At 45.2% G+C, this 13,953-nt stretch overlaps 1 protein-coding gene across 1 annotated transcript; it reads left to right on the top strand.

Annotated features, from left to right (window-relative positions):
- Nucleotides 1-3,068: 3,068 nt before the first annotated feature.
- On the top strand, nucleotides 3,069-8,510 carry EI90DRAFT_3123727 (uncharacterized protein; the record flags this gene model as incomplete). The annotated part of the gene is made up of 13 exons (XM_039063639.1): nucleotides 3,069-3,196; nucleotides 3,248-3,381; nucleotides 3,432-3,626; nucleotides 3,714-3,884; nucleotides 3,942-4,843; nucleotides 4,901-5,246; nucleotides 5,324-5,660; nucleotides 5,720-5,843; nucleotides 5,897-6,062; nucleotides 6,115-6,285; nucleotides 6,334-7,054; nucleotides 7,110-7,173; nucleotides 8,013-8,510. The coding sequence occupies 13 exons, from the start codon at nucleotides 3,069-3,071 to the stop codon at nucleotides 8,508-8,510; spliced, it is 3,957 nt and encodes a 1,318-aa protein (XP_038915859.1).
- Nucleotides 8,511-13,953: the final 5,443 nt, after the last annotated feature.

The following is a 13,953-nucleotide window of genomic DNA, read 5'->3' as shown; positions in this document are numbered from 1 at the left end:
CCCAGCCAGCACCAAAACCCAGTGGGAAAGCTTGGCAGGGGGTTTGACAGCGAAATAAAGGTGCAGGGACCAAAGGTTTGATTGTTCATAGTCACGGACCATAAGATTCTAGGTCCATTCCTATAACATCACCACCAGGTTCCCTCCACTACACCTGAATACAGGATAGCCTAGAGCATGTGGCACAATGCTCCCACTGAGTTGTTGAAACTGTCAGGGCCCGGCCCTCATTCCGCAACGGGCCCAGGGGGATCCTCCTAGTCGCTGGGGTATCTAGTCCCAGTCCGAGATCCTCAAACTCACTGAGGGGGCTAGCCCCAGCCTTCACAGGAAATGAGTTGCTGCGCATTTAGGGAGAAGGTAGTTACACTTGCCTTCACAGGAAATGAGTTGAGAAGAAGGGTAACCTTCTCAACCTCCTGTGAAGCCGCTACAAATGGGAGTCAGGAACTATACAGTTTTCAGCTCTTTGCCGACTTCCCATAATTGGCACCCCCCCATGGGAAGATTCTGGGCGAGCTGCTTGCCCAGAAAGTTCCCACAGTCATGGCTGTGATGGTTTCTGGGTGAGTAACTTGCCCAGAACGTTCCCACAGGTCTGCATGCATGCAGGATTGTGGAACAGTGAAGGGAAAAATAGGAGAAAATGGGGGAAGGGTACCTGAGGGTGTGTGGGGTCAGGGGCTGTGCCCTGACAGAAACCAACATCCCAACCCCCTGATGCCTTGCAATGGAGTAACCTATCAGCTAAGTGATCACTCACACAGCCATACTCTGCTCCACCTCCCACAAATACCCTCAAGCACTGTTTCTGATACCAAGCAGCAAAGGTGGCTGGAGGAAAAGCAGAGTTCAGTGCAGTGCCGACACAAGTCCATGAGTTGGAGGTTGATCAGTCAGTGCTGTCACAAATAAGGTCTGTCACATGACAGTTCATAAGTGCTTGTGACATCTCATGCATTGACTCATCATACATGTTCATGGAGCATTATGAATGTCCATGATGCATCATGGGACATTATAGTATTTTACATGATGGGGAAAGGTCAAAATAAACATATGACACTCCATGACACTCCATGAACCTTCATGACCTGTCATGAAAGGTCATGAGGGTTCATGAACATCATGACCACTCATGAACCTCCATGAGGCATCATGTCATATTGTGTCACCAGCAGTCATGAACCTTGTCAGCACATGACAGTTCATGACAATTTGTCATGAACTGTCATGAAATCCAAAATTTTCAATGTAAAAAATGTCTGATTCAATTCAATTGTCATGACATGTCATGAGGAGTCATGAAATTTTGTGACATGTCATGACTCCTCATGATTTCATGATGCAGGATTACACTTTTGGAGAGTACCTCTCTGTGCTACAAAGACTGTGGTGTTGAGTGATCCCTCCATATGGTAAAGAACCTTAGTTTGACTCCCTGACAACTGTCCAAGAGACCGCTAAGTTTAAGAGAATTCATTAATATCATGTTCTTGCACTGGGACCATGTGTGGCCTTACTGGTAGTAAGATTTTCTTTGCCCCCCTTTCTTTTCCTGTTTGCTGCTGGGTTATATCCCTAGCACACTTACAGTGTCAAGAACAATGTAAATGCCATCCTTCTCATCATGTCTAAGCACTTGCATATTACAATGGATCAGATCCTAAAATGTTACAAGAGATGATCAAATATGAAATCAATCAATGTGGAAGATCTGGACAACAGTGGATTGAGAACCCCACAGATGTTGCCCAGCACATGTATGGAACCTCTGAATCCAGTCAATTTGATTTCTTCTAACCATCATGATGGATCCTGACAGTGATGAACCGGAGGTTTTTACTGTGCAGATTCACTTTTCTGATTCCCATCCAAAGTTCTTTCCATGATGCTGGTGGTATCAAGATCAAAAAAAATATTCACTCATTCAGAGTCCAATTCCCAATTATGCAATGCCCTGTCTGTAGATCCTCATCAACCTTTGACCAGCACATTAATGCCACCTTTGGTAGTCATGCTGGTCTCCTTGTAAGATTACCTTCCAACTCAAGGCTTTAGACAAGGCTGGGAAGCTTTCTGCTGGAATGAAAGGAAGTGTGTTGAAGAATGCATGTTGCCAGCCAATAAACTCCAGGCAGCTGGCCATCATCTCCTGTTTTCACGAGTTGAATGTATTTTTGTGCAGAGCAGTGTTTGTACATACATGAGGATATCAAGAATTGCTGATGGAGCCCACCACCTTACATTGCAATGAAATCATCACTGGGCAGTGAGTGATCAGGTGGCAATATATTACAAACTTTGAACTATACCACACTGGGAATCACCAGTGGCCCTTCACATTGAACCCTGCAATTTGTTGTTCTTTTGTTGTTGCACTGTGTGGCTTACACTTCAAGCTCTTGCCATCACCATCATTGCATCGCTAACATCTGATCAGCAAGATCCCTTTTCCAAACCTCACCTTCATAAGTCTGGAGCTATGAGCAGCCTCACCAATCTCAGGCTGCTTCTGGGTGTTGAACACGTCAATGAACATGGCCATTCCCAAGGCTTTACAACTTCATACAATAGCGTGTGCTCTTGCTTCTGGAGGTCTGTTGGCCTTCCTCAGTGTCCTTGACTTCTTGGTCTTCTCTCCCTTTCTGGAACATCGGAAATTTGGTGTTAAGTACATCAAAACTGCAACACAAATTTTCTCATTTGTGTCACAACTTGTTGTCATGGCTCTCCTTGCATTGCTTTTGTATGGAATCCCAGCAATTGCGGTCAATGCAACAATACGGCGATGTGAGTTTTGTGCATTGCTGTGAAGCAGATTTTGATACAATGTTCCAGGTCAGCCGCTTCTTGTACTTCACGACAATGTTGAAGCCTGGCGAGGCCTTGGGGCTTCACTTCGTGTTATTTGGCATAGTAGAAACCACACTTTTCCTGTCCGCCTTCAATTGTTTTGTGTTCTCTTTTTTTACAGTTCTATTTTCATGTTCCAAATAGCCACACCCTCTTTGTTCTCAGTGAAGGTGGTAACTGTGAAACAGAGGGTGCCAGTAACTGTCAACTCCATGCCAGGTAACATCATAAGTGATTTACTGGGTTATGGTGATGTGGCTCTACAACATGGTGCAATTGATTATCTATACAGCCAGAGGAAATATATTGTTGTTGGAGACTTTGTTGGAGTAAATGATACGTATGTTGCATCCCTGCTGCTTTAGGCTGCTCTTTGCTTAGATTTTCTCAGAGTTCTTTTTGGTACGATGGACCAAAAATTGGAAGGTGTGGAGTTTGAAGATCACACTGCACTCAACTTGAGTGTAAGATGTGGAATTATTCCTCACACTTCTGGCGATTCTTTTGATTTCTCCTACTCTCTGGGTACATTGATTAATGCTCAGATATCTGGTTGATTTTCACCTGTTGTTTAGGGCCAACAGATGATTATCCAGGTGGTGGAACTGAATTATCATTCCATGTGTATCTCAAGTTCACCCCCATTCCTGGTGTCCAGCTGCTCTATATGTCCAATTATGGGGACTTTGTGGGTCTAATAAATCAGGGCAGTGGAAATTTTGCTCTTGGTGATGAGAAGCCAACTTCATCCACACCACCCCAATTCTGTTGTAAGTGTTTCACATTTGGATTCATGTCCTTAATTGCATTTATAAATTGCTGATTTCAATGATCTAATGGATGTTTGGACCATCAAGTTAATGACACACTTCTAAATTTATATCCCCAAGTTGATGAAGACCCTGGTACTTTTGCAACAGCACTTGTGACCACAAAGGACTATACCTTAGGTGGTGGAAGGCAAGGCTCCCCTGTGCAACTCACAAAAGAGATCCAAGTTTATACATCTGTAGCAACCACCAATTTGAGTGTGTCATTCCATCATATGGGTTGTGACATGGTGCTGACTCTTCTCTTTTATCAAGGCAAGTCCAATATCACCTTGGAATCCATCAACATAACAGTCAATATATGGCCAATTGGATGTGCAATTTACACGCAAAATCTAACCACACGTGTGTCAGGGTCCAACCACAAACTGCTGGACATCCTGGGTAAACATGAATACAACTCCCAACCAAAGTTCATTAATATGCCTTTTGAGCGCAAATCAAATCCAGCAAACCAGCTGGAAAAACAATTCAGTGACATGGTGTACTGGATCTACAAAATGAAACAGGACTTTGTGGGTTCTTCCCTGCCTGCTGAAAATGGTTTTAAATCAGTGCAGAGAGTGCAGCCTCTACCACAGGCTGCACTTTCAGATCTCACCTCAACTTCACTAAGCCCCCAGAACCAGTCTTTGAGCCTCTCAGGATTTGAGTACCAACTCAGCTTGTATTCTGCCTTCATTTATGGTTTCACTCTGATGAATTTGCGAAGGGCACTGCTCCATGATCCTAACATATTGCATGGAATTTGGTCACCTATTTACTTCAATACATCTGGAACACACCAGTCTGACCAAGCCATTGCCCAAGTTGCCTATTTCCCACTAATCATTGTGACTGCACTCTCTGGGTGCATCATGTTCATCTCTTTCTTCATCATCTGGGATGCATTCATTGTGATGGAGGCTGTGGTTGAGGATACACAACAGCAGGTGATTCATGATGGCAGCCTTCTCAACATGATATCTTTGCTTGCTGCATCTCAATCCAGTGCCAGTGCTGTGTCACATTGCTGCTCTCAGCACAAGGGTCTCTTGGACTATGACTGTATAAACAATGCTATTGTTGAGTGGGTGTTTAAGTTTCATCTCCACATCTCTAGCCTGACATCACTGCAGGTATTCAGGAGGGGGTCTCATCCTCCAATCTCAATCCATGTTTGCAAGTAGGATCTTCAATTCCACCTCCAATCACCTCTGAAAGGCATTTTGTAGCCATTGTTACAATCCAAAGCTACCTATAAACCATTTGATCAAGTTTGGACTCAACCAAACTCATCCAAGTCAGGGGTACCTTCAGGTGCTGAGCATCTTCGCCCCACCAGTGCAAGAAGTTTGTGGATATTAGGTATAGGAGGGATACTGGCACTAATTGCTTTCCATGGCTGCCTTGTGGTTTTGTCTGAGGCTCATGTTTTGGACCATTTGTACTTCAATATCAGGCATTTGGGGCTGATGAACCAAATTCTATCAACACATGAAGAGGGATTTGTGGTTATGATGTCGGCATTAGCCATTCTGTCTGTCTCATCACTTGCCTGTGATGTCTCACTAAGGGAAAGTACGATGATTTCCCCAAGCTATTTCTTATGCACCAGACTGACCACACAATCACCTCACCTCTAGAAATGCCCTTAGGAGCATTGCATTTCACTCTTGGGGCCTGGCGTCAAGGGCCCTACTCTCTGGTGCTGGCTCCAACATCAGTTCTTAAACGACTCAATATAATGTGTGTCTTTGGATTCTTCCTTGGAATCATGGTTACACATGCTGCCACACCAACTGTTGTGACAACAGAAGCATTCAATGCTTCAATCCCAACACATTTCATGGCTGACAGAATCCCAGGTTTCTGGGGTAATCTATCATTCTCTTTGCAGTTGATCAATGACATAGCAGAGTTTCTTGGAGCTGCTCCATACCTACTAGGTGACACTGCATTTGGTGCCAATGATATTCTTGGCTGGAATCAAACGTAAGCCTCTCATCCTTTCACAGAACTTCATACAGTAATTTGTGCAGTGTCCTTTTTAGTACACTCAATGCACCAGAGTATGAAGGGGGAACCTTCTATGATCCATTTGCAACAAAGTACAATGTGTCATGCAATGTAATTCCTCAATCAAAAGAGAATCCATACACTGGTAATATTCATATGGTAAGTGAGATGTATGTATAATGCCCATTGTAATTGACTTTCCAGATGCCCAGGATGACAATCCCCAGCGATACCTCCTGTCCATGAATTTGACTACTGATGTTAACCCATACCCTGGTTTAAGCATCATGTATTGGCAGTTGTCAGGCCTTAATGTTGGGCCTGAACAACAATATGCAAGTCCGAAAGAGAATGAGTCATCTACCCTGGTCTTCCCTGGTAAGTATATGGGTTTAATCACTAACTGGGATGATTCACCAAATTCTCTTAGTCCCAAATAGGTTTGCTTTACTCCAATCTCAATTTTCTCATGCTGGAGTACTTCCCATGGTTCATATCTCGGGCACTCCACATGTTGTAGAGGGTGGAGCACCACTATGGGGCTCATATAGTCTGACCATTCAGACACAAATGTGGACATATGTTCAGAATAATAGTATCTGTAAGTCCAATCCAGATACAGAATGCACTTGCCATTCACCTCAAACAGCATCAGACAAACTAGACAGCTATATCCAAGAAACAAGGAAACTGGAACTGGTGAATGTCACCATGTATCTTTGGCTTATCATGTGTACACTCCACATACTCAATGGTGGAGCTGTGGTGACTTCAAACAAGTTAGAGTCATTCATCCCAATGGTGGCAGAAATATTTGAACCACCACAAGGCTATGTGAGATCAGAAAAACCGACTCACATAATCGAAATAAATTGGGACAGTCTAATATACCTTCTATATGACCAGGGTCAGGGTCTCTGGTTGGAGGGCCCATATAATGGAACATTTTCTACCCAAGGTGGAACATCCAGACTCAGTGAACAACTTTCTCTGTTCACTGCAACATATGTAGCATTGCTTGACCGATCTTGGCGAACAAAGTATGAAAGCCATGCTCCAATTGTTGGTCTTTCTTGGAAACCTCTTCAAGCGATAGTTTATGGTTCAAAACAAGTGCTATCTGCACGTTTCACTATCCACATAGTTCCACTTTACTTTGGCTGTCTTTCTGCACTCCTTATTGGTGTGTCATCTGCTGTCATGTTGTGGAACACTTTCAACAGGAAAGATGTTGTGGTCAAAGAAGCTGGGATATTCCACAGCATTCAGATGCTCCAATGGTCTTCTCTGACCCATCTGTTCAGCAAGCATCAATCATTGAGTGTGGATGGATGCAGAGTTAGCAGGGACATCCTATCACTGGATGTTCAGTAAGGAACCTGCTGTTCCAAATATTCATGGACTGATTTATGGGATGAATGCCAGATGTAACGGTTTGACATTGGACATTGTTCATGAAGGGAATGATGCCATGTTAGATCCACTCAATGTATGTTGCTATTTCTGCCTTGAGTTGCCTGTTTAATTGTTGGACTAGGATTTTCCAGAACACTTGTCAATTGGTTGAAGGGGGACATATCACTCTTCACACTCGTGTCCAAGTCAGCCCCTTGCATGGTTCATCGATGGAAGGACAAACCAGTGACTTGGCTCTCATGCATGACTCACCAGCCACACCATATTTTGATCAGCAGTACCAATGTGGCTTGTACCATAACTACAGTGCATGATCATTTGATAACAATATTGTGTTATGGTTAAGATGCAACACTGACAGAATTATGATGCCAACAGGCTTAGGACAAGGGAATCATTCAGTGTAAGGAAGGGAGGCTGCATATGCGCCCCCTCCTAACTCTTTTACTTTGCTTTGCATTACTCTTGTTATCACTTGTAACATAGTCTATTATAATCAGTTTGTAACTTTGCACACAGCACTACATTATTGTATATACTTGGAGACCCTGCAAGCTGCATAGGCTGCATGTGCTCTTCCCCCCATGTATATAAACCTTGCATGCAGGCGAGTTAAGGCTTTATAGCCTTTACTCCCCCATTGATTATACAGGCTATTATAGCATATCTTTGACAGACTGGGAGTGTGAGGCGATACTCACAACCACTATACTAACATCTTACACTTTTTTACACTCAGTGGGTTGAATATCAACAACCCCTGCATTAACCAAAGCTTCCATTTGATTGACATTGTGAACTGTGCTGATCAGCTCATCAGAACCAGCTTTCAGAGTCCTCATGGCACCCAAGAGAGCTCCAGGTTCTCCCTCTGCAAAGAGGATGAGATCAAATGCACATAATGTCATGCAGACAGTGGATAGCACTGAGGGCACTAGAAGCAGTCCCCCAAATGTCCCTCCCAATCCTGGTGCAACTCCAGGGCCCCAAGAAGGCCTGGATACACCGGGTCCGGATCAACCTAGCACTTCAAATGTGCTAGGTATAGAAGCACCTTCTCTTCCTGAGAAGGACCCTCCTGATGTGCCACTAGAGCCAAATAGGCCTCCCAATGCTCAAATCCCCAACCCTGTTCCTGATCCTACTAGGTCAGGCAAGGAGATGCCTGTTATGGAAATGGGAATTTCCCATTTTAGACTCTTATGGGTTCTGTATCACATGATTTGTATAGTAATTGAGTTTAACCAATCAACAATTACCAAAAAACCCGCTGTGCTAACATCTGTTAAACCTCATGTTACAACAACTGTGAAACCACCTGTAAAACCTAATGAACCACCTCACCTCCACTTTCCACTTTCCTGCGCCAAGAACGGACGAAAATGGGCGCCTCCGGCCCCATTTTTGTAACAATGCCAATACCCAGTGATGGCCTCAACAAGTCTGTTGAGATCATCGACACTGTTGGTGATCGAGCATCAACTCAACCTCAAGAGCTGGTCAATGACCAGCCCAAAGAAACCATGCAGACGTTGTAGGAGTGCATAACGGGTGTGCTCAATTTCATGGAACCTTATGCAGCAAATACATCAAAAGTTGGGCTCCTGCCATTGTACATTATTAGGAAAAAGGAATTATAGGGGGAGTAATAAAAAAAGAAGAAAAAGGGTTTTCGTACAAACCGAGAGAGCCTTTCTGCAAAGGAATTGGTTGAAATTTGGTGGAGAAATTCAACCTGAGATGTCCTCATGTGTGAAGTCTGTGCACTTGACTGTGCCATGGGAACAAGGTCAAAAGTTGATGGAAGAGGACGATTTTTGGGTCATTAAATCGAGAAAAATGCCCAAAGACTCAGTGTTGAATTCCACCCTAATCGGTTCAGTGGTTGTGGAGATATTCTGATTGTCAGGCATGATGGGAGTCACAGGATGATATAAACTATGTGGATGCTCACATGTGAGCTAGTCTCAGTGAAATTCCAAGAGAATATGGGCTAGTTAAATGATACAATGCTAAAGAAGTCATTGGAGGAGTCTTGGAATTATGGCATATTATTTTCCCTGTGCACAGATAATCAAGATATAAATTCTGTTTCTGAGAATTCCCATTCTCAGTCAAATCTCCACCAAATTTCACAAAATCGGTATCGTTAGAAAGCTATGGACGAGGAGAGTCGAATGGAATAAAGGGACGGAGTTTTGACGCAGTGTTTGGAGTGGTATGAGGAAGTTTGTGTTTTTCTTTTGTTGTTTGGAATTCTATTCTAAGCCAACAGCAGCCGAACCTTGCCACTGTTGTTGGTGGAGGCTTAGCTCAGCCAAACCCATATATTTCGGACTCTTTTCACAAGTTGTATGTTTGTTGTATGGGTATATGTACATAGTGATTGAAACGGAATAGATGATTTCCCCCCCTCCTGCTACTTTTGAAGTCCGTGTACTTGGGTGTTGTGAGTGGCCACATGATTGGTAAAGGGCTATTGTGACCTTTAGGGAAATCCACCACGGAAAGAAGATAAACAAGAGTTACCAGTTATTTTTTCCCAAAATCCCCTCCCTGTTGAATATACGAACCTGTTCTACCACAACACCCTTTAACCCCCTTTTCTTTCTTCCCTGGCTCTTTGGGGAGTGAGTTGGAGTGCTACCTTCCATTTTCTGGAGACCATAGCCAATTCCCACTTGCAATGTTGATGAGCCTAGTTGTCAGGGCAATAGCCCCGAACCCCGAGTCACATGTAAATTAGATACATATAGTCACGTGGGCAAGCGGGAACCTCCGGGTAACCGCTTACACACCACCGTAAAATACACTATCTTGTATCACTTACGGCCTTGTGTGCTGAGCCACCCTAAGACCTCACACTTTTTTAAGTGCTTGAGGTTTGTTTTACAACACAACCCACATCTCTATAATCTTAACATCTGACTTGGAAGCGCCTATGGTGCCTAAACACGCCCGCAAGGGCAAGGTCACATCTGCAGCGACACTAAAAAGAAACGAGCGGTTTATTAAGAAACCGCAATCTCCCATGATGGGAGATTCAAACAAAAAGCTGTCGTCAGACGATGACAAGGATCAACATGATCTGGCATTAGCAACCACTTCAGGGCTGGTCCCTGAAGGTTTTAGAAACTTATGTGGAGTAAGTGCAGGGCAAAATACCCCCAAAACTCCACAACAAACCGATCTAACCCAAGCTGGGGAAGATCCCTCACCTCCTCACGAGGTGATCGACTTGTGCGAAAAACGCATAAGCACCGAACGATCAGCCCAAAAAGCTGATTGGATAGAGTCGCAGGAAACTCCAGGGCCCCACTATCCCCTGGAGTCCCCCCTCACATCCCCAAGTCAAGCCCCAAAGGCAGACAAAGGGAAACAAAGGGAAGAGCCCCCGCGTCGGCTATCTGAAAAACTACTGGACTTGTTCCAGGTTCCGTCTGAATGGAGGATGGAAAGTGAAGATCACTTCTTCTCAGGCTTTCAGCCTGAGAAGGTGCGAAAATATGCCCTGAGAGCAGGATCTCCCAGAGCGTGGAAGCTCCAAAAGAACTTCCACTGTTTACACTCCCACACACCATGCCAGACAAGGCAAGGTCACCAACTTTGGAGGAGGTCTCCAAGATAATGGAGAGGAGGCGAACGGAAATGAGGGAGTTTGCTGAGGAAGCCTTACGTAAAAGTAAGGAGAAACCAGCGAACAGACCCCTCTATGAAAGGGAAGCACCCTCCGCAATGGCCTCGCCTAAACAAAGCGAGCGTGGAGTGTTCACTCCAAGAACCCATTCTGGAACCCCCAGAAGCGGAAATGTCAACTGGGGAGAGTCACTGCTCGCCCAACCAAACTTCCTCCTGGAAAACCAGGAATTGCGCATAATAAACGCAATAAACTCGATCCAAAAAAGATCAAGGAAACGAACCATAATAGCACGGCTCATCTAGAGATAACTCTAGAAAGAATGGCCAACGCAATCGACGCGTTGACTGAAAAAATCAGCGAACAAACAGATTTGCTGAAGGAAATAAATTTCTCACAAAAAAGTGAGGAAACAAATAAACACCCCTGGACCATGGTCCAGGACATAAATAGAACTCATGAAAAATTCATGAAAAGAACCACCAGTGAAAGCACACTGGAATATCATCAGCGACTTGACAGAGACGCTAAGGAGATCCTTCTCCCAAGGATAGGAGAAGACAATGCTGAAAGAAGGCATCGTTCAGAGATTAGGAGGAGAATTGGCACGTACCAACGGTTTGGCCAAACATCCACTTATGACGGACCTCTTGAACAGAGAGGTAACTCATTCACACCCTCTCAAAACAATGAGAGAATACAAATACAACTTCAGGCGAATTCGCCTGAAACCAAAGAAACGCTGCGAGGAAGATTTCCCCCAGCAAAAACCCCCCCAAAGGAGAGATCTCCATTGGATAGCAACCCCACGAAGGCAGGGGAGCAAGAAGAGTACCTGGAGAAATGGTACAAAAAGGCCATAAGAATGGCCGAAGTGAGAATACTCACTCCATACCCAGAAGGAGTGAAACCAGAAGCCCTAAAGAATGGGCCGGCATTCCCTGACAAGAAATGGTCAGGGGAGAACGACATGGAATCGTTCTGGCAGTGGTTCACAGAACTACTGGGATTCCTTGCCTCGCGAGGATGCAAAGGTCCCCAATTTGATGAAGTCCACCTGGACTGCTTGATTCATGGATTAGGGGGCCTGCGTTTGACCTCGGAATTAGACTCCGAGACGAAACTCTCCTCAGAGGAGACAAGGGCATGTTCCTCGAAGTTCTCAACATATTGATGAGAACCTTCATCAAAGCCTCCGCCGCGTTGAACGCGACAAAGAAATACCGCAACGTCAAATATGAAGCGGAAAAAGGCCTAAAACAGTTCTACTTAGAACTGTCAAAAGCAGCGTCCCAGATGGTGACGCCGCCAGACCAGGCATCCTTCAACGCCAGGTTCCTAAACTACATTCCCCTCGAATGGAAGAGGGAAATGATTGCTCATGATAGAATCAGAGCAGACTTCTCCTCAAACGAGGAGATGTTAAAAGCAATATCTCGTGTAGACGAGATAATTGACGGGCTGAAGATGTCTTCAGCCTACAAATCAGGTTACTATACCAGAACAACTACCATGGCAACCACGAGCCGTGGCAGAGCCCTCCATCAGGAAAGAAGGCAGAAGAGCTGAAACCCAGATGGAAAGAGGACACATCCTCGAAAAACTCGAGGAAAACTGACCAAAAGTCAGTTCCAATTTGCGGCAAATGCGGCAAAATAGGGCAAACGAAAGATTGCCCAAGACACAATACAATGAGTGATGAAAAACCAAGGCGCATAGCTGCCATGGAGATCGTGAACTCAACGGATGAAGAGTCAAAAGGCTCATCAGATGAGAAACCAGAGAACAACTCTGGTAACTCCAAAGCATCAAGCTTCGAAGTAGAGGACCCATATGAAGGACCTCAATACTCACCCGACTCCGAGGGTGAGGGAGTCAACGTCGGGACCATAAGAATGGGCCCAATGTCAGTCATCGACCACGATGACATAAATTATAAAATCAAACTGGCTGTAGCACACCAGTTAGAAAACACGGCAGACGAAAAAGTCGCCAAAGCCTTGGTGGAAGCACCAAGAAAAGACGCCTTGGGGAAATACACCAAAGTACCCAAGGAAAACAAGGACAAAGGGAAGAAGGACCAAAAGTCCATCGAAACCCAGTCCCCCTTGTTTGATGCGAAATTCCGCATCTCAAAAGATGCGGGAAAATACCCTGCAAACAGACCGCTCTCAACGAAGAGAATGCTAACGGCTCACCTAAAAATAGCAGGCATAAAAGCCTATGCGCTATTCGATAGTGGAGCCGAAACAGACACTTTATTGCCGGACTTTGTCCGCACGGTCCACATCCCAATTCTCCAATTGGAGAACCCAGTTGTCCTTCAAATGGGGACGAAAGGAACAAGATCACAGATCCTGTTCGGAACCAACATGGACGTTGAAATCAATGGCCACATAGAAAAACACTACTTCGATGTAATAAACATCGACAGATACAATGCCATCTTCAGCGCCCCCTGGTTAAACAAAAACCAGGTAAGCTTAGACTTCCGGTCCCACAAAGTGAGAACGGTGAACAAGGGCAACATAGACACCCTTGGAATAAGCGAAGACCATGTGACGAGATCACACGGATGGAAAACTTGAGCAAGAGCTCAAGAACAACCAAAAAAGAAGCCCCCCTGACAGGGAGGTGGGATTGAAACACACCTCAGGGTAATCACAAGAAAATACCCTGAAGGTTGGCCCAATCCTAGTCCGGAAGGACTAGAACTTCCAGATGTACCACACCTGGAAGGTCTCTCCATGAACAACCCCGAGTTCGAAATACTCAGGGAGTGGTGGAGAGAAAAATTTGAAACCGTAATGGCACCAGCGCCATTAGAAATGCCTCCCTTGAGGGAGGTGAACCATCGAATCCCGTTGAAGGATCCGAACAAGAAATTTCGGGAAAATACCCCGAGATGTCCTGCAGCACTGCAGGAAGCACTAGCGACCAAAATAGATCGCTATGTAAAAGCAGGATGGTGGTATCCCACAAACAGCGAGCGAGCATGCCCGCTACTGTGCATCCTGTCACGACCATGCATCCCGGCCCGTTAGCCGCCCGTCCCGATGCTGCCCGAGCCTATTCCCGCTGTGCGAGCGCGAGCGCGAGCCCCGACCTCAGCCCTATCCTCCCTGAGGGCCCCCTGCTCACTCCCCCACTTGCCCCTAGGCTCCCCTACACTTGGCCGACTCCCCCACAGCCACACTGACCTCCCTGCCCCGAGTC

The sequence above is a fragment of the Cantharellus anzutake genome (genome assembly GCF_015039405.1).
Source record: "Cantharellus anzutake strain C23 chromosome Unknown EI90scaffold_24, whole genome shotgun sequence".
In the NCBI taxonomy this organism is placed as follows: Eukaryota; Fungi; Basidiomycota; class Agaricomycetes; order Cantharellales; family Hydnaceae; genus Cantharellus; species Cantharellus anzutake.
The sequence above is the reverse complement of the archived record's forward strand: the minus strand, read 5'-3'. Positions and strand labels throughout refer to the sequence as shown.